This window comes from Anser brachyrhynchus, assembly GCF_964034855.1.
Source record: "Anser brachyrhynchus genome assembly, chromosome: 3".
Classification (NCBI taxonomy): Eukaryota; Metazoa; Chordata; class Aves; order Anseriformes; family Anatidae; genus Anser; species Anser brachyrhynchus.
The window spans coordinates 9,872,896-9,893,428 of record NC_137696.1 but is presented as its reverse complement, the minus strand read 5'-3'; the positions used below and the strand labels follow the sequence as shown (position 1 = coordinate 9,893,428).

General features: G+C 36.6%; 1 protein-coding gene across 10 annotated transcripts in view; it reads left to right on the top strand.

The window, feature by feature from the left end:
• The window catches only part of EML6 (EMAP like 6), a 136,338-nt gene that overhangs the window by 70,923 nt on the left and 44,882 nt on the right, over positions 1–20,533 (top strand). For all 10 annotated transcript variants that reach the window (XM_080587486.1, XM_080587484.1, XM_080587483.1 and 7 more), the window contains 8 exons: positions 2,012–2,268; positions 4,482–4,694; positions 5,529–5,696; positions 6,559–6,665; positions 10,265–10,383; positions 11,059–11,245; positions 13,246–13,351; positions 17,664–17,757. In XM_080587486.1, the coding sequence (XP_080443612.1) occupies positions 2,012–2,268; positions 4,482–4,694; positions 5,529–5,696; positions 6,559–6,665; positions 10,265–10,383; positions 11,059–11,245; positions 13,246–13,351; positions 17,664–17,757 (1,251 nt within the window). The remainder of the gene's footprint in view (positions 1–2,011; positions 2,269–4,481; positions 4,695–5,528; positions 5,697–6,558; positions 6,666–10,264; positions 10,384–11,058; positions 11,246–13,245; positions 13,352–17,663; positions 17,758–20,533) is intronic.

Below are 20,533 nucleotides of genomic sequence, written 5' to 3'. Positions count from 1 at the left end.
AGGCTGTAGAGAGGTGGGGGTTGGTCTATTCTCCCACGTGCCTGGTGACAGGACAAGGGGGAATGGGCGAAAGTTGCGACAGGGGAGTTTTAGGTTGGATGTTAGGAAGTACTTCTTTACCGAAAGGGTTATTAAGCACTGGAACGGGCTGCCCAGGGAGGTGGTGGAGTCACCATCCCTGGAGGTCTTTAAAAGACGTTTAGATGTAGAGCTTAGCGATATGGTTTAGTGGAGTACTTAGTGTTAGGTCGAAGGTTGGACTCGATGATCTTGAGGTCTCTTCCAACCTAGAAATCTGTGATACTGTGATACTGTGAATATTACATGCTGTTTTAAAATGTGCTAGTTTGACAGTGAGGAACAAACCTATGCTTTATTCAAGTCAAAAAATTAGCTCACAGTAATGAGGTTGATACAATCTAAGACTTTCAAGTTTGCCTTTTTTTTTTTTTATTTATTCTGGAATTACACAAATATTTTGTGAAAAAATGTGCATAATAGAGTTAACACAGTTTTGAGAGGCATCTCCTTGATAAGTTTTCTGCCATAAACAAGAATAGCCAGTATCAAAATAATCAGTGATTAAAAAATATTTTTAAGTATTTGCTAAATATACGGAAATTCCACATTTTTTATTAGATTACAAGACTTTTTCTCATGGTGCATCCTACCCAGTGGGCATTTTCTGTCTGGGATTATATTATGAAAGACACACAAAGGCAGGTAAAGCATAAACTGGCCATGGAGTGAAATAGCCAACAAAAATAGTATGACTTTAAAACAAGCTATTTTAATTGATACTTGGAAGAGTTTACCACTTGTTTAACATTGTTGCATATTTAGTAAGCATATATTTTAAATGCTTTGAACTTGTAGCTGATAGGAGGGAAAAGCATGTTATCGATGGAAGATCTGTGAAAACTGCTGTAATACTGCTTTAATGACTTTCATAAATCTTAAGTGATCTGTTCACATTAATTTAAAATCCTTTTCAAAGACTAGTAGTTTTCTAAAGCAGTTAATCTTCTTTGTCTCACAGTAATCTTGTCTTTGCTAATTTGTCTGGTACCTAAGGTTATTCATGATTCAGCTGGTGGAGACTGATAATGATAAACCCAGCATTATTCCTGAAAGAGTGGCAACACACTTGTGTAAGGCCCTGAATGCAATTGCTTCTCCATCTGTTCCTTTTCTGTGGCAGATCTTCTGACAGGGAAACAAATCAGCAGCCCCTGATGCAGGAAGACTGGACTACGGCCATATGTTTTGTTGGCTTTTTTTTTTTTCCGACTGTATGTGCTCGGTGACATGAATCTTTCTGATCTCCTTCTTCCGTGTCCTTGGCCATGAAAGATCTAAATCTGTGGAATAAAGAATTCACTGCCCTTCTCAGTAGCAGTATTTACCACTATGAAATAGTTAGGTTGCCAGTTTTTAGGAATAAGGCAGAGCTTACAAATTTTTTATTTTTTTCCATTGGCAGACAGAGAGGGGTGCTGGATCCCCAAAAGATGTAGCTAACTGGTCATAGTACGGGGGAGTAATCATAGCTAACTTTACCATCCTAATTGTTTGCCACTATTGTAAACTGTTTGTCTGCCTCCCCAAAAGAGACAGTGTAGAGAAATGGGTATCTCCCACAGGCCATTCAAGCATGGTCTTGTGAGGTACAGTAATCACTCTTAAGGTGGAACTCTTTTTTCATTTACTGTGTAAAAAAAATTAAGTCTGGTCTAGTTTAGACTAGACAGCTAACTTTTTTACAGCTAACATGAGATGAGTAGAATGAAGAGTATCATTGACGGGTAAAGTTGTTTCTATTTTTTGTTTTTAAAATAAGCTTATAGCCAATGAAAGCAATAGGAGCTTCTGAAAAAAAAGGATTGCTTTGTGAAAACTGTTTTTTGTTGTACAAGGTATTCAGTGCATTTGTCTTCATATTTGTCTTAAATATTTGTGGATTGTACTTCCACTAGTTTACAGTTCATATTTTCACAATTCGTTCTTGCAGAGACATGACAGAGGTAGTTCATATTAAAGACCGAAAAGAAGTAATCCATGAAATGAAATTTTCACCAGATGGCTCTTACCTTGCTGTGGGTTCTAACGATGGTCCAGTGGATATCTATGCGGTTGCTCAGCGATACAAAAAAATAGGAGAATGCAACAAATCGTCTAGTTTTATTACTCATATTGACTGGTCTGTGGATAGTAAATTCTTGCAAACCAACGATGGTGCAGGAGAGAGACTGTTCTACAAGATGCCTTGTAAGTTTACAAGTATGAACGTGGTATGAACAAACTTCAGTGTTGGTTTGAAGAGAACAACAAAAATATGATATAAACAGTACATCTGCAAGCAGAGCTTCTTGGCTGGATCTTATAATAATATATAATTAATATATAATAATAACATAAATACTGTAGTTCATTTTTTAAATCAGTATTCACAGTATATACCCACCTTCAGCTTTGGTTAAGTAAAAACTGTCTGCATTGTAGGGCAAGATTTATATTCACATCACCAGGGTTAAAAAAAAAAAAAAAAAAGTACCAAATGTATAATTTTTTATTTTTTTGGGACCTCAGCTGTAGTTATATATATATATATATATATATATATATATACACCCTGTACAATTTCCTCGCAATCCAACTTGTCACTTCTGAGGTTGATTGGGTTGGAATTAGATGACGTTTAAGGTCCCTTCCAACCCAAACCTTTCTATGATTTTATGATTCTGTGATTGTCCTGTAAAAGTATTTGTAATTCATCTGTAACAGTATGAGAAATAATTGATTTATTATAATTCATAATTGAGAATGCTTTCTAATATTTAGAAAAAACTGTCAGCAGAAGAGAGCCTTAGGAGTAAGATTTTGTTCTCATTTGATCTACTTTGGCAACCCTCTTGTGTAGGGAATCTAAATCGTATTTTTCTTACCCAAACTTATCTGGAGGTTAATTATGAATTTAGCTGACTGTGGCCATGACTCTTTGAAAGGTAGCTGTTTCTGGCTCCTAGCAAATACTCAGTTTCAGCCAAAATCTGAATTTCCATTGATCCTGGGATGAAATAATATAGCCATCAAAAGTAATCTAAGTGTTGGTTAAGTCTTATTTCATTATCATTACAGTGATAATTTAAACTTGAACAGTTCAGATTAAGTTGGATTCACTTAAAGTTTCCAAACTTGCATCTTCCCTTTACTTTCTTCTCTGTGAACTTTAAGAAATGATGGTGTTTTTGATAACTATTAATGAGTAGCACATAGATAAACCCCCAGGCATATTAAATTAAGCAAATCCATTGCATATTTAGAATGAGTCTGCAGTTGTGTTTGATAAACATTTTGGTTAAAAAGCCTGGAATAGTCTAACCAAGAAAATCTGGTTAGACTGGGCTGTGTGTCTCTAACAGCTTTGTGTCATTCAAGAATGAAAGTTACAGGTGCTCTCTATATTTAGCAGTTATGAAAACAAAACAAAAAGCTAAAATTAGTTATCTTCCAATATTGCCTGTAGGTTTCCTAAGGCCTGCCTAAATAAGCTTGGATCAAATGCTGAATCTAAACCTGACCCTGTTCAAATTTCACAGCAGTTCTGTCAAATTTTAAAATGAGATTCTGGTTTCTTTTTAGTTGACATCTCTTGAAATGTTTTAATATATCTAAAGAAAATGTTCAATTTTGCTTGTTCTATAGAATTGCTAAATTGATAGTTCCAACTATTTTTTTTTTTGTAATAATGCTTTTTCTTGCAGAGGACTTTGCTTTTCAGCATGATGCTACGGTCATTTTCTGTTCTTTGTTATATTAATATTGATACTAAAAATAGCATTACTTATGTCACGAAACAGATAATGAACATATTCATCAGCTAGTTATTTCCCCAGTTGTGCTCATTCTTCTAGGACACACAAAACATTAAAAATATTTCCTTACATAAATAGCATTCAGATTTATCACAAAGTCAGAGTATAACTAGTCAACTGTAAAGCAGTCTCTGTAAATGAAAAGTACCACAAGTACCACAAAGTACCACAAAATGATTGACTGAGCAAATATTCAAATTTTAGTGACTTGATATGATTAGGACAAATAATTGCACGTGTAAGTACATGCACTTTATTTTAAAATTTGTGTTATTAATCTCGTAGAACTTGAAAATGTTCTAGGAACTCATATTACATACACGTGCTTTTTACTGAAGATATTTCTGTGGTAGAAGTGATGTGGAATTTCAATGTTTTTCCAGTCTTGTAATTTTTTAGCATGCAGCTGCATTAGAACTCATGTGTAATGTCCTCAAATACCACAAATACAATTATACTCACTTAAAGAATATGGTGAATCTTTGTAATTTATTGATGTTAAAAAAAAACTAATCCAAAGAAGAATATACAGATAAATGTACTGAAAGAAATGGGGTTTACTGAAAAACAAATGATTAAACAGAATATTTGCTTGCGTATTTTCAGCTGGGAAGCATCTAACTAGCAAAGATGAGATCAAAGGAATTCATTGGGCCTCATGGACCTGTGTGATAGGATCTGAAGTAAATGGTATTTGGCCAAAATATACAAACATTACAGATGTCAACTCTGTGGATGGAAACTACAATAGCTCAGTGTTAGTGACTGGAGATGATTTTGGACTGGTTAAGTTGTTCAGATTTCCATGCCTAAAGAAAGGTAAGACAGTATTTTGGATTTCTGAAGAATGCAATGTTTGTTTAATGCCATATCAGTGTATTTTCTGAGAGTGACTTTAAATTCAGGTGTATAATTCAAGTTAGTGTGAGTACAATTCACATTAGTATTATTGGACATAATTATGAGATTTTAACCCGCTTTGTATCTAGCAATTTCCTGCCAATGCATATGTACTTGTTTGAAAACTGTTCAGAATGTCTAGTTTAGCTTGTGTGTATACTAATACTATATTGTCATCCAAATTTATGCCAGTAATAATTTCAGAAACCAGTAGGGTTTCACTGTCTATTAGTATGTGTCAGCGTAGCTCTGTGTGAGCTATTTACTTCATATTTATAGTAGACTGTAATTTTTTTAACATAGGTTGTTTCCTTGTTAATTGCACTGTACCACACATAAAGTCAATAAAACTAAATATAATAACCTTTTGGCTTTCCATGATCTTCAGTGTTTAAGTTGATATCATATAAGTATTATTTTTTGATAGTGCATTTGAATAAATGTATGTAGTACATATTTTTATAATTCATATGAGTATTAATGTCCATAAAGATGAAAATTTAACCCTGTCTGTAGCTAGTACCCCTTCCAAGACTTAAGTATTTTTCTGAAAACTGAAGTGACCATATTTTGTTATTTTGTAACATTTATTTTTATATTAAAATTTATAATTAGCATCATGATATCAAAACAGACATTTAAGTATTTTTTGTAGCTTTCTTTTCAGTTTCAGTTGGAAAGCCTGCCTTCATTAGTTACCATGTTAATTTTGTTTTTCTTCTTACATATTAACAGTTCTATTTTTCATTTTAGGAGCTAAATTTAGAAAATATGTTGGCCATTCAGCACATGTAACTAATGTCCGATGGTCCCATGACTTTCAGTGGGTTTTAAGTACAGGAGGTGCTGATCACTCTGTCTTTCAGTGGCGATTTATTCCTGAAGGGATAACAAATGGCATCCTCGAAACAGCTCCGCAAGGTAAAAATGATCTCTTCTAAATTATTTATTAAATAAAATAACAGAGAATGCAGCAGTGATGCAAAAGCTTTTATTGAATTAGCAGAAAATATTTTTTTATTGCAATTCCATGGAATGACACCTACTCAGTATGTTTGGGACAGTTTTACTCTTCACAGACAACCATTTCTTTCTGCAGTCTGCTATGTTGTATGTTTAGGAATACACAAGTAGTATTTGCCAAAGTATATAAAAAAAAACTGTTTAGAGGGAGATAATGAGATCAAATTCAGTTTTAAGAATTAGCCATCTAACTTGCCTTCAGAAGTCTAACTGCACACAGAGTTACTTACATTTGCAATGCAAATTCACATTTTTATTATATGCGATAGATTTTCCTGCTATACCCATGATACTTAAAATATTTTACAAAAGCCATACAAACTATGGCAGTTGCTGAAAATTTGATTGCCCTCAACACAAGGGCGAAAATTCACTCTGTACCTACATAATTGGTAAAATGCTTATGTTATAGCAAATCTTCTTATACACGGAAAGTGGTCACACTGAAAGATTTTATTTACCATTTCTGTATTTATTCACTTCAATGCCTGTTAAGAACACATTATTCTTTCAGATGATGGAAATGTACTAGTATCTACTTATTCTTTTTCCCTCTGCCACCATCCCGTCCCAGGCATTGAAATAGGAGAAACAGAAATGAAACCTGACGCATTCAGTCAGCCCATATGATTTTTACAAGCTGCTTATGATTCCAAAGTTGTTGAATACTAGTTTGCATATAGTCTAAATTATAATGAAAATATCACATACTATTTCCTTGTAATTAGATGTCTGTTATATATGAATTATTTTTATGCAGAGGGTGGCATCGATTCCTACAGTGAAGAATCAGATTCAGATTTATCTGATGTGCCAGAGTTAGATTCTGACATTGAACAGGAAGCTCAAATCAACTATGATCGCCAGGTGAGTAGAAATTAATACATTGTGCCAATTGCCTGACAAGTTGTCATGAGTATTCAGTAAAGATAAGTAAAAGAAGCTTGCAGCTAATTCATCAGCCTACTCTAAGAAGATTATTTTGACAGTATTCTGCTAATTATGCAATCAATATAAATAAAACCAGTTTATTTAGCTGCGGATGAGAATTTGAAAGGGTTGGAAGAAAAAAAGCATTGGTGTATATATAATTATATATTGAAATAAGAAAAATATCTTATAGAGCGCAAAGTTAAACAACATTTTGTGAGAGTTTATTACTACTCCCATTCCTATGATATGTGCTAATGAAGACAGTTCAAATCAGATTCAGAAACATAATTTGTAAAATAGAGATCATGGAGTTTTCCTATGACTTCTGCGTATTCAAAGCAGAATAATCCTCTTAATGAGTATGAAGCCTGTACAGTACATTTATTTGCGACAGATTATTTTTATTACCAATGACAAAATGTCCAAGAATTAAAATCTCTCTAGTTTATGAGAACAAAGTAAAACCGGTCTTTACTGATCACTTAATACACTGAATTTTCTTTCTGTTTTCAGTACAACCACATTCTTAGATAAATTAAAATAGATTGCTTCCATGCAAGAGGAAAACAAATCAAATGAGCCGTCTTTTCTGCATTGATTTTTTTCAGGAACTGTAGTATGACATTCCACTCTTTAACCTGATCTTTCAGTGTTGATTTATAACCCATGTTCTATTATTTTAATTAAAATAAAAAACTAATGAGTATTTTTTTAGCTTTGATTTTTAAAGTGTTTGGAATTCTGTTAAATTTTAATTGAACTTCATAGAATGATTTATCCTGGCTCATGTTCTGTCTATGCATGAAACTGATTCTGCTTTGGCCAGTGTCATTAAGCATTATTTAGAATCCTGTTGATTACTTTCATAAACAGGAGAAACAAATACGAGTTTGGAATTGTCTGATTCAGATCCATTTATTTGCAAAGTTGAAACAACATACTGTTTCTATATAAAAACCTATTTCATTAACACAGTTGGAGTTGAACAAAAATGTTGTATCTTCACTTCAAGTATCAAGTTCAACTCAGTGAACAACAGAAAAAGAAACCTCACTGTTCTCTCTCTCTTGTGATCATTCTCCAAGTGCTTCTCTTACTTTCTCGATGGACTACTGTTGATCTCTCTCCTGATAATTTGTCAACTTCTGAGCTTGCCATTGCAAATCTTTTCCACAGAGAAATGCAGTTCTTTTCACTCGACCTCAGTCCTTGATGAAAATGTTCTGTTACATAGCTTAGCTCTTCCTGTTTTTATATGAGCTCAATGTTTCGAATAATGGCTTCTATACCTTAAAAATATCATAACAATTTCTATTCATCTTGAATAAATGACGTCTCCCAATACCCTTCAGCTCTGATGAAGGCCTGACCATGTACCCCAATTGATCCAGACTTGGATCTTGGGTCTTGGCTTGACTTTGGGCCTCCTATGCCACATTTACCAGTGTCTGGCAACCACTGGGCTGTGGCTTTGTGAGCGCTGGCAGTCAGTTATGGTAACTGTCCCTGGTTACTGTCTCCAGACCAGATTCTGACGTGCTGACTCAATGTGTCAGCTTGACCTTGGATCTGCTTTGTCACTATAGGCTTGTCTGGTGATCAGGACTCTTGGCTGAATTTACTGAGTGCTTCACAAACGCTGATCTTTATATCAGTCTGTGACGTCGGAGGGTGCTATTATCTTTGTTTTGAAGACAAGGAAACGTTAATATCAAATGTTTTGCTTGCTCTCCTGATTTTGGCTTCCATTTTAGAATACTTGAGACCTGATTTTTCAGGAGTCATTATCATTGTGAGTAGACTATTAATTATCACCTTGACATGTTACCTTATCAGTTTCAATGGTGAAAGGTCAGAATTTCCACAGACCAGAACTAGAATCTCACACTAAGTGCCCAAAGCATGCAAAATACACAATGAGCTTCCTGTTAGTTTGAGTGACTTAATGGCTGCATGTAGCTGCTCTCTACAACTTTGATAGGGTCACCCTCTAACATTCTAGACTTTAGGAAAGGACTATCTTTTGTCTTTTCACCACAGTTTCTAGATCCTGTATTATGTGATGTAGGTCCTTCAGACAGCAGCTTATTTTACCTGTTTATTATAGAGATCTGTTGTGCTTGCCAAGTGAAGCAGAGTTTTGTCAAATTTTCTCTCCACCCTTTCATTTACTCCAAGTCTGTCTGGAGTGCTTGTTCCAGCCTCCTCCTCCTCCTTCTCCTGATTTTCCCTCTGAATTCAAATCAGACAGCATCCTCCTCCACACTGTCTATGTGTCAAAAAGGACGTCTGGAATTAAAAACTGAAAATGAAAAAATAGTTTTAGGCAGTTAAACTGCAATATTTCACACAGGCTAATGTATGACAAAGCTAGAAGCAACTTAAAATAAGATTTATACAGGAAATGTGAGACAACATCAAGCATATAAGCTGCACTTAGAAGAAAATCACTCTTTAGAGGAAATAATTTACAAAAGCACGTGGAGACTTAAAAACACGAATCTTATTTTGAGAAGTGGATTGGCTTTACTTTTTTTTTTTTAATTTATGGCTGAAGCAGTGTAAAGACTTCTGCGTATTCAGATGCATTAGAAAATGATAATCCTGATATTCTTTTTCATTGGTAGCATTCACTGAGGAGCAAGGGTAAATGGATGAGAACACTCAGGACAAAATACATTTCATATGAGTGACAGACAAAACGTGTTAAGGTTCTATTTAGCTACCATATCAAAAACTCATCTCAAGTTATATGAACATCGTTCTTGTAAATATCCAGTACTCTATCTCTGCAGTCACATACGTTTCTGTGGAGTTGAAAATTTCATTGTCCTTTTGGGGAAAAAAAAAACAAAAGCAAACAAAAAAAGAAAAGTAGGGACAGAAAACAAACAATAAGGCTGTATGTCAGCATTGTAATGGATTTTGTTTAGTGCCACAGCTTTCAAGAGGCTTCAAACATCTTCAGCATCCTCAAAAATGTCATCATTTCTGAAAAATTTAGATGCATGGTAATTTGTGACTTCAGTTTTGTCTATAGGACTGTAATTCTGCCTCACGATTCTGGACACAATGGCAAATCACTTAAATGCTGTCGGTTTGTGTGTATTTCACCATAATCCCTAGCTAGAATTAGTTCATTATGTCCAGCTTTGACTGTGTACACTGAAATACATATGAAGTTAAAAAGACACTTAGAGACTTAAAAAGTTTTAGTCAATATTTTAAATCCTTTTCACTAACTGTCAATGGAATCTTGCAGAAAAAGTACGTTCTTATGATGCTACTCTAGAGTAATGTTCTGAGCCCCTCATGTGTCAGGGCACATGAAAAGTTTTCCTGTCTGGAAAACATTTATTATTATCAGAAGTTCTGTAGGGGTGGATAATGACTTGCTCTTTCCTGTAACTAATGAACATCACGTTAACAGTATATTAAGTTGTAATACTTGCTTGAAACAGTGACTTTGTTGTATATGTATAAATATTCAGAAAACTAGAGCTGTGCAATTAACTTTAACAATTATTCTTCAGGTTTACAAAGAAGATCTACCTCAGCTGAAACAACAAAGTAAAGAGAAAAACCATTCTGTGCCCTTCCTTAAAAGAGAGCGAGCACCTGAGGACAGTTTAAAATTGCAGTTTATACATGGGTAGAGTAATATTTAATCATACTTTTTTGTTGTTTTCTTTTTTTCTGTTTGTGAAAACAGCCTTGCAATTTCAATCAATTCATGTCAGAGCATTTAGCAAAGTATTTTTCCGTGCTTAATCATAATTAATTTATTTTTCATTACTCTGGGTAATTTTTGGAATATCAGCCATAGATTTTCTTCTTTCAGTTGCATTTATTAAGGAACAAGATAAGGTTATAATACTATACCCATATAATAAATAATACCTTAGAATTGCATTTTACAGAATTACCTTTTAAATAGCTATTGACTACACCTTTTGTTTTCTGGAGCAAAGATTCTCTGTTAAGTTGATTGTGATCGCCATGATTTCTAAAAATGCCTGATAGATTTATGCTTGAACCCAAGTCCTTGTAAAACTTACGTGGATATAATTCTATGTGCGTTACATATTATTTCTGTGAAATCAGTGTTAATTTAGGAGCTAGGTGCAAAGTAAACCATGAAGATTTATGAATGCCTACTTTTGGTGGGTTCTCTCTGCCTGTGTGCTGTGGTTTTTTTTGAGCCAGCAAGGCATACACCCCAGCTGTACCCTTTTCAAGTTAACGCACAGATTATTTGCACAATTTGTTACATAAAGTACCAGGATATTTTTTAAACAAAATGTAACTTGTTTTGTATTTACCTCAGTTATAGGGGCTATGACTGTCGAAATAACTTGTTCTACACACAGACTGGAGAAGTAGTGTATCATATTGCTGCCGTAGCTGTTGTATATAATAGACAACAACACACTCAAAGGCTATATCTTGGTCATGATGATGACATCCTCAGCCTATGCATTCACCCAGTGAAAGACTATGTCGCTACTGGACAGGTAGGTATTTAGAAGAGATGATTTTAGGAAAACATGGAAATAAATTCCTTTTCCAATTCATCATTAGAAAAAATGTGGTTTTATTATTTTATTTTCACTTTGAACCTGTGCCTTCATCTGTAAAGTGCAGGAACTACATTCTATCCACATGCTGGGTGTTTTTGATGCTTCTTTAGTCAGTCTCAGTATTTTGTACTTAGTAGCATTCACAAGCCTTACTCAGATATTTTATGTTGGTCACTCTACTGATACCTGATAGATTTTTCCCAAAAAGCCAATATTTTTAAATGAAAATGCACGGGGATGGAAAGAGTAAGGGAAGAAGAGACAGCAATTAGAAGTAGTCGTGGGTGCAGTTTCTCAGTACAGCAAATCCCTTAGTCGCAGCAATATTATAAGGCTGTTTATAGACATCAGAAGACAGGTGAATCTTAAACAATTTTGAAAAATGCAGACTTTGAAATGAAAAATGAAAATTTCCTACTGATAAGGAGTGACAGAAAAAATGTTTAGAAGTGTTTAAGCAGAAGCTGGCCAGCAGCTGTTTAAGACGGAATACTGGAGAAACAAATACAGTGGATTTCATCGTGAATTAGCAGTGAAGAAGTGAAAGTTCAAAGGAAGATACTGGAGAGTTTTTAGTGAAAATGATGAAATGGCAATTTGAGTGGAAAAGTATCTGCAGTGGAAGCCAGCACTGCTGTTATTATTAATCAAGGTAATGGACTAGATTTGGTGATTTCACTGCAGAGAAAAATCAGGTGCTGTACACTTTCTTTACAAAGAAGTTGCAAGATTTAGATTTAGGCTCAGAATAGCTGTATAGAGCAAGATGATGGGCAGCTGAATAAAAGGGGATGCTCACAATCTGAGTGGCAAAGTAGCTGACATTGTGGTGGTGAGAACTGGAGGTAGGACAGATAAGCTAAAAGAGCTTGACTGAGGATGTTGAATTTAAATTCATAGCTGGAATTCCAATAAGAAATACTAGAAGGAAAGAATATTGTTCAGAAAATTCAGAAAATTTTGTTACACAAACTACAGGAAGGTGAGATTTCAAGGCTAGTGGCCTAGATGGGTCTTTGGGACGAAGGAAGCCCAGGAGCATAAGGGCATAGCATTGTAAGCAAGAAGGTTCTACTTTTTCTGGGAAGGTAGAAATAAGATTGCAGAGAGTATGAGTGGGTGAGAGATTTCAGACTCTTGCAGAATTTTACAGAATGTGAAATACAGAAATGTGCTAGGGAAGAAAAGGGCTTCTCTCAGACAGATTGAAATAGGTCAAATATTTTTTTATTCTTTTGATGCTAGGGGGATTGAAAAACACCCATACTTACCAGTGCCTTTCCAAGCTCACTTTTTCATGTCCAATTTCATGAGTTTGTGGTTTGTAGGTGCCCAGTCAGTGAGAACTTTCCAGTGTCAGTGAGTGGGGCCAAACCGGGAGAAAGGGGACTATATGTATGGATACATAGAGTATGGGTAGAGTATAGATATATGTATGGATGTGTAAAGAAGGGAAGGGAGAGAGGTAAAGAAAAAAAAGGAGATGAGGGAGAAGGTTATGTCAGCTATTGTTTCTAATTAGGCTAGGGATCCCTGAGAGAGAAGGATGAAGGAGTATTTAAGGGCTGGTAAAGGAACAAGACAAAAGGAGTGTTTTCTTTTGGAAAACTATCTTTAAGTCAGACTGCTCCTGTGCTCCAGTTTGCAACATGGAGGCAGGAATGCTTCTCATACCACAACTGACAGGGTAGTTAACTTTTCACAAGGTTCTTCATGTACTTTTCCATGAACACAGTATGTTAAAGTTCTACACCCCAATGTGCCTGAAATGAGTTGTGAAGCAGAAGAGAAAATAGACCTTGAAAAAGATGAAACAGGACAAGAAGAAAAGTAGTTACTTCTGGAGTGTTTTGAAAATGAGATGATGCTAATTACTGGTAGTGGTGTGCTTTGAACTTTTATGAGTAGATATTCTGATTAACCCTCTGATTTAGGTTGGGAGAGATGCTGCTATTCATGTTTGGGACACACAGACACTGAAGTGTTTATCGTTGCTCAAAGGCCAGCATCAAAGAGGAGTGTGTGCGCTGGATTTTTCAGGTACATTTCTTGAAATGATTAATTAAAAAGCAATCCTCATGATAAAATTTTAATTCAAATAGCTATGACAGTTAGTTTTCTTCTTTGTGTAAAAGGACCATTTTGCAACCAATACAAATTTTATGTAGAAGCCTGCTAACAGTTTTGATAAATAATAGTTTGTGGAGTGAACTCAGACATGGGGCTTTTTCTCAATCAATCACTAACTGATTTTTTGATGTCTAATTCATATCAACAAGTGTACAGCTAGGACTCAAATGGCTGTCTACATGTTGGCATAATAATTTAAAAGCAGACAGATCGATCACTTGAAATGAGATGGCATTGTGATCGATAGGGTACATAGATGGAATTGTAGGGATACAATTCTTTGAATTTGCTAACGATGTCCACATTTTTCAGTGAGTTTACAGAAGTAAATATGCACAGTTGTCTGCTCTTTCTGCTAGTTGTCTTTCTGAGGTTGATGACCTAAGTTGTCTCAGTTCTCAAAGGATAATCCCTGTATTTAGCATTGAAAAACATCGCCTGTATGGTGGTGATATGCATACTTTCGTGTCTTTAGAAAAGTGCTTACAAACCCATTCCCCCTTTTGCTCTTTAACAAAAAAGACATTTTATTTTTTAAAAGTAGAGTGGATAGTTTCCCATGCTGTGTGTCACGCCATTTAAGGTGCAACGGTCCAACACTTGTAACATTACACAGTAAGAGAAAACACTTTATATCATAGTAGGGCAAAGCTAAAAACGTTAGATGAATAGATTTCATACCTATCTGTTTGTCCATCAATATATCCTTCATATATGAAAGACAGGGAGAGAAAGGAATGCTAGTCTTGGAGTACCAGTCTGCTCTTTCCTGCTTGCAGTCTTGCTAAGAGTCTCAATTCCAGTCTCAAAAGTAACTTGGACACTTAGGTGAGCCTAACTCCGTTCTGAAAATAGCACAGAAGTTACTTAGAAGCTTTTTTTTTTTTTTTTTTAATCTATAAGCACTATATTATCTCTAAAGAGTCAGATCTCGCACAGTGTTTATGCAGTGACTGTTATCGTTCTTTTTAGCTACCTGGACATCCAAAACTTGTGGACAGTGCTTGTATATTACTTCGAATGCTGTGTATTATCAGATAAAATCTTTATGGATAATTCATGAAACAGTGTCTAATTTGTGCATGCTGCCGAACAGGAATAGGTTCTAAATTGCTCAGTTTGACAAGAGTGTGGCTTGTCTGGGATTGCATGTAGATACAACCATAGTCACTTCAGTATTACTCAAACTTAAAAAAAAAAAACAAAAAACAAACAAAAAAAAAAACAGGGCATTTTGGTTCTTTATGGCAAAGCAGCCATGTAAGAAAGTTTAAGATCGCAATCTTGGAATTAAGTAGAATTCTAAAATTTTACTTCAGTTCACTTCATGTGCTCAATTCCTCTCATGGACCTGGCCCCTAGTGCAGTGTATCCAGTTTGCCTTTAGACTAAAGTCATCTTACATCAAACTATAAAGGAGACTTTAAATAAACTTTCACAGATATTGCGCCAACTCATTACTTTAGCTGTTCTATCCTTTTCTTAACTCTGATTTTTATATGGACTTCAATTCAGCATAATCTGTTTCATATTCTCCTCTTAGAAATGTAAGAATTCATTATGACATAGATCACATTTATGAGACAGGACTACATGGAAGAAGTACCTTTATCCATGTACCTTTATAAAAGCATAAAGAATAAGCTGGACTCTGCTGGACATAAATTTGTACAAAAATAATAAAGCTTTTTTTAAAAGTAACAGTTGTTGGTATCATTAGAGTATTGCTTTAGGACCTGATCCTGAGAAAGCATATATCGAAGCACATAGCCTCTCCATTTCCTAACTGGCTTTAGTTAAGCTTATTGACACTGAGAGGAACAAATGGTTGCACAAATATGCACCTCATAACAGGATCAGAGTGCTAGTTTGACTCAGTTAAGGCAGTTTTTGTTGTGTTAGTAATAGATATTTCCAAGTTCGTTTCAGGTCACACTACTTGAAGCTTAAAAAAAGAAGCCCTAGATCCCAAAGGTAGTTTGTTTCTGGCTGCAGTTGATCTGGTGGCTGACTCTTTACTACTAGTTCTCTCTGTCTTTACTCACTTTCTAAAGCAGATACTATTGGTCAGAGTACAGTGCTGGATCACTTTTTAGGACTATTCTGATGATCTCACGATTCTAATATTATAATTGTATTCATGCAATGTTTGATTGTGCCCTCTGGTGGCAAATTTAACACCTATAATATTGGATATTAATCAGAATGTATAGCCCATATTAATACATAAAGCCTCATGGTTCAAGTGGGTAAAGTTGTATTCTTACCAAAAATGTTTTGTCAACCATTTTCCCTTCACGTAATTGTTACCCTTAAAAATAATTATTGTCACTGAAATATACAAATGTGTCATTCTTAGAGAAAAAGTACGTATTACTGCAAGTTTACCTTACATATCAGATATCTTCATAGCATTCTATCTCACTAAAGCTTCTATAGAATGGTTTTACTGTTCCCTTTACTTTCATTTCCTTTCACATTAACTTTTTGTGTCTTCTTGTTTGTATCTTTATTTTCATTATTTGTTTTATAAACTCAGTTTTGTTTTCCTGTCCTGTCTTTTATCTTCATTCCTTCCTGCCTACTTAGACTCCATCCTTCTAGGTCCATTTCATTCAATTGTGAACTCTGTAATTTCCCTTCTCCTTCTTGGCTTGCTTCTCATAGAACTCAGTCACGTAAGATGCTAAATACTGTGAGCTCAGTCCAGCTATGAGGATCTGCTCAGCCTAATGGCGTCGTTTGTGCCAGTCACATGTTTTCTATTCTTTAAGTTAAATATGCTTAATCACAGAGTATTCAGCATCTGTTAATTTCTGAAAGAAGTAACATTGTCAAATAATTGCTTTCATTCTCTCTTTCGGCCTTTTGGCCATCTCACCAGCTCTCTACTTCCTCCAACTTCATCTTTTCTTCAGTAAAAAAAATCATGCAATCAGCTCCTGCGGCAGCCTGAAAATCCTGTTATTACATAATTCAGCAATTAGGTTTATTTATTTATTTATTTATTTTAATTTAACAAAAGTATTTTGTCTCTAAAAGTTTGTTAACAATGGTCTTGTTTATCATCATTTCATACATATAGCAAGGATATGTAGGTACTTTTGAATTATGTTTGAAATTCTGCTCGTCCTTTTTTTTTCTCTCATTATCTCATTAATCTCATTAATCTCATCTCTCATTAGGGCTGTTTCTTTACTGCATTAGAAGAGATGTTAACTAGCAGTTAATTCTAGCCTTACAATTTTTCATCATATTTATAGTTTCATTACATTTTGTATTAACTTGTAGCCATCCATGTCAACAGTAGTAATTCTTGGCATCATTTCAAGTAAAATAAGAGAAGGATCATCTGAGCAGAAGTATTTCACATACAACATGATTTTGGAGTACTTGGACTTTATGAAATTGATTTTCATTGTTTCGTTTGATCAAATATATACAGGAGAGTTTTGTGCCTGCCTTTGGGAAGGATTGATTTTTCAATAAGGATGCCTTTTCTATAAAATAACAGCTGTCTGTTAATCATCCAGTTAAAAAATTAAGCAGGAAAATATAGTTGTGATTTAGAGCACAACCTTTTCTGTCTGAAAAGTGAGATACTGTATTTGAAGTCACTTTAGTTAAAAAGAGGAAGGTTAGGTCATGGATTAAGAGAATTTTCTGTGAAATCTGGATTTCAGTCTGATAGGTCATCACCTAATAGGTACACTTTTGGGGGCAAAGTATTACAATATGAGTCCTCCATTCAAATAAAATTTGCAGCAGGTATAGACTTCAGTCATCTTAAGAGGTTTGGCAGGTTGACCGTCTTTCTCAGTTCAGTTGTCTAATTCTATTTGTAGCCTACTTTAGGAACTCAAGGCCATCAGTGAATCTGAATCCTAATCTGTCAACATATTAGTTCCTTTTTTTATTTTTATTTTCAGCTTTTTTGTCTTGTCAAGAGAATAAGTAGATGTCTCCATCTAAGCATCTGTCTCTGCATGTGTCCCAAATACCCTCTGTTTCTGCACAGTATAAATACACCTTTTTGGCATTCACCACCCTCAGTCCCCTCCATCAGACACTGTAGGTGAAGAATAACTTTTGGGGGTATTGGTACTATATGTCTCTTTCACATTCTAAAATATCAATTTATAGCATATTTGTTGCGTTCATTGCCTGTTGTATTTTCACTTAAAGCCTTAGCCCCTTTAACATAAATGTTGCTTTTGTACAGCTGATGGAAAATGTTTGGCATCTGTTGGGCTTGATGATAATCATGCCATTGTGTTTTGGGACTGGAAAAAAGGAGAAAAGCTAGCAACAACCAGGTAAGAATGCATCTCAGTGTAAATGTGCACTGTGATTACATTTTTCTGAATAATATTATCCACATGTATTACCTTATAGAAAAAAAAAAAAAAAAGAGAGAACACCTCTCTGAAAACAGAATGGTGTTTCAGAGCAATATATCCATCTAGATTGAAACACTTGGGATCTACAATTTAGTATTTGGAAATCCTGTGAACTATTTCTGTCAAGACTTCCCTAACCTTTTTGTTAGGACAGCTACTTTGATATTGAAGCTCACTTAATGATTTTGCATTTAGGTTAATATTTTCTCCCAGCTTTATTTCGTGATTCAGGGCAGATCTCAAAGATGTCATGTTTTCATTTATGCATTGGATGATGCACTGGGTTACATCAGCGTACATCTGCTGCTCACTTTTCTAAAAAGAAGTGTTCCCTCTCATATACGTTGATTTTTCAACTTTACTCATTTTGTCTTCCTTCTGAATCAGCTGTTTGCAGTTACTAGCAGAAAGCTATCCTCCCTCTCCCTGCTGGCCACCCTTTTTTAATGCAGCCCAAGACATAGTTGGCCTTTCGGGCTGCAAGCACGCACTGTCAGCTCATGTCCAGCTTCTCATCCATCAGGACCCCCAAGTCCTTCTCCACAGGGCTGCTCTCAAGTTCTTCTTCTCAGAGCTTATATAATACCTGGGATTGCCCCAGCCCAAGTGCAACACCTTGCGCTTAGCCTTGTTGAACCTCATTAGGTTCTCATGGGCCCACTTCTCCAGCCTCTCCATGTCCCTCTGGATGGCATCCCTTCCCTCTATTGTATCGACTGCACCACTCAGGTTGGTGTCATCTGCAAAGCTGCTGAGGGTGCACTTGATTCCGTCATCTTTGTTGTTGATAAAGATGTTGAAGAGCACTGGACCCAAGACTGACCACTGAGGGACACCACTTGTGACCAGCCTCCACCCAGACATAGAACCGTTGACCACAACCCTTTGGCTTCAACCAGCCAACCAATTCTTTATCCACCTAACAGTCCATCCTTCAAATCCATACCTCTCCAATGTAGAGAGAAAAATGTGGTGAGGGGCCATATCAAAGGCTTTGCTCAAGTCCAGGTAGATGATATCCATTGCCCTTCCTTTGTCCACTGATGCCATCACTCCATCATAGAAAGCCACCAGATTGGTTAGGCAAGATCTGCCTTTGGTGAAGCTGTGCTGGCTGTCTTGAATCATCTCTTTATCTCGTGCATTCCTTAACATGTCTTCCAGGACGATCTGCTCCATGATATTCCCAGGCACAGAGGTAAGGCTCACCAGCCTCTAGTTCCCTGGGTCTTCCTTTCTCCCTTTCTTAAAAATGGGAGTAATGTTTCCCTTTTTCCAGTCGCTGGGGACTTCACCTGACAGCCATGATTTTTCAAATATGATGGAGAGTGGCTCAGCAACCACGTCAGCCATCTCTCTCAGCACCCTGGGTTGTATACCATCTGGCCCCATAGACTTATACACATTCAGTTTCATTAGGCAGTCCCAGACTTGTTCCACTGCCACAGTGGGATGGAATCTGCTCCTCTCACCCTCTCCTTAAGGTTCAGGGTCCTGACAGACATAGGAAACGTGACCACCAGTGTAGACTGAGGCAAAGAACTTATTGAGTACCTCAGCTTTTTCCACTTCTGAGGAAGCCAGTTCTCCCTTCTCATTTATCAGAGGGGGAACATTCTCCTTAGCCTGTCTCCTCCTGCTTATGTATATGTAGAACCCCTTCTTAGTATTCTTCACATCCCTTGCCAAGTTCAGCTCCATCTGTGCCTTGGCTTTCCTGATCTTGTCTCTACACATCTGGACGACACCCCTGTGTTCCTCCCAGGCTACACAACCCTGCTTCCACTTCCTGTACATTTCCCTCTTTCCCCTCAGTTTAAGCTGCAGATCCTTGCTCAGCCATGCCGGTTGCCTGCCTCCTCTGCTCGATTTCTTCTGCTGGGGAATGGAGAGCTCTTGCGCTCTCAGAAGGGTGTCCTTAAGGAGCTGCCAGCTCTGTTCTGTTCGTATGCCCTCAAGGACAGTTTCCCAGGGGATCCCAGCCAGTAATTCCTTGAGCAGCCAGAAGCTTGCTCTCCTGAAGTTCAGGGTCCTGACGCTGCTTTTTGCCAGACCCATATTCCTCCAGATCACAAACTCCACTCCATGGTCGCTACAGCCCAGGCAGCCTCCAATCTTAACCTCTCTAATGCTCTCTTCCCCATTGGTGAGCACCACGTCTAGTAAGGCTTCATCTTGGGTCAGTCCATCTATTACCTGGACCAGGAAGTTATCCTCAACAGACTCCAGGAATCTCCTGGATTGCCTGGAACCCGCCATGCCTCTACCCCAGCAGCTATCCAGGTGGTTGAAATCCCCCATCAGGACAAGAGCTTGTGAGCGTGACAGTTCTTGCAGCTGAAGCAAGAAGGCCTCGTCAACAGACTCCTCCTGATCAGGTGGCCCGTAGCAGACCCCAACCACTAGATGTCCTTTACCGGACCGATCCCTGATTTTCACCCACAAACTCTCAACCTGGTCATGGCTGTTTCTCAGGCACAGCTCTTCACAATCTATCCACTTCCGAACATAGAGGGCAACTCCACCTCCCCTCCTTCCTCACCTATCCCTTCTGAACAGTTTGTAACCATCAACAGCCACACTCCAGTCATGGGAATCATCCCGCCAGGTTTCCGTGATGGCCACCTTTTGGGAGGGAGAAGCCCTAGTATCCTCTTGACCATACTCAGGTGTTTCCTCACAGAGATCATAA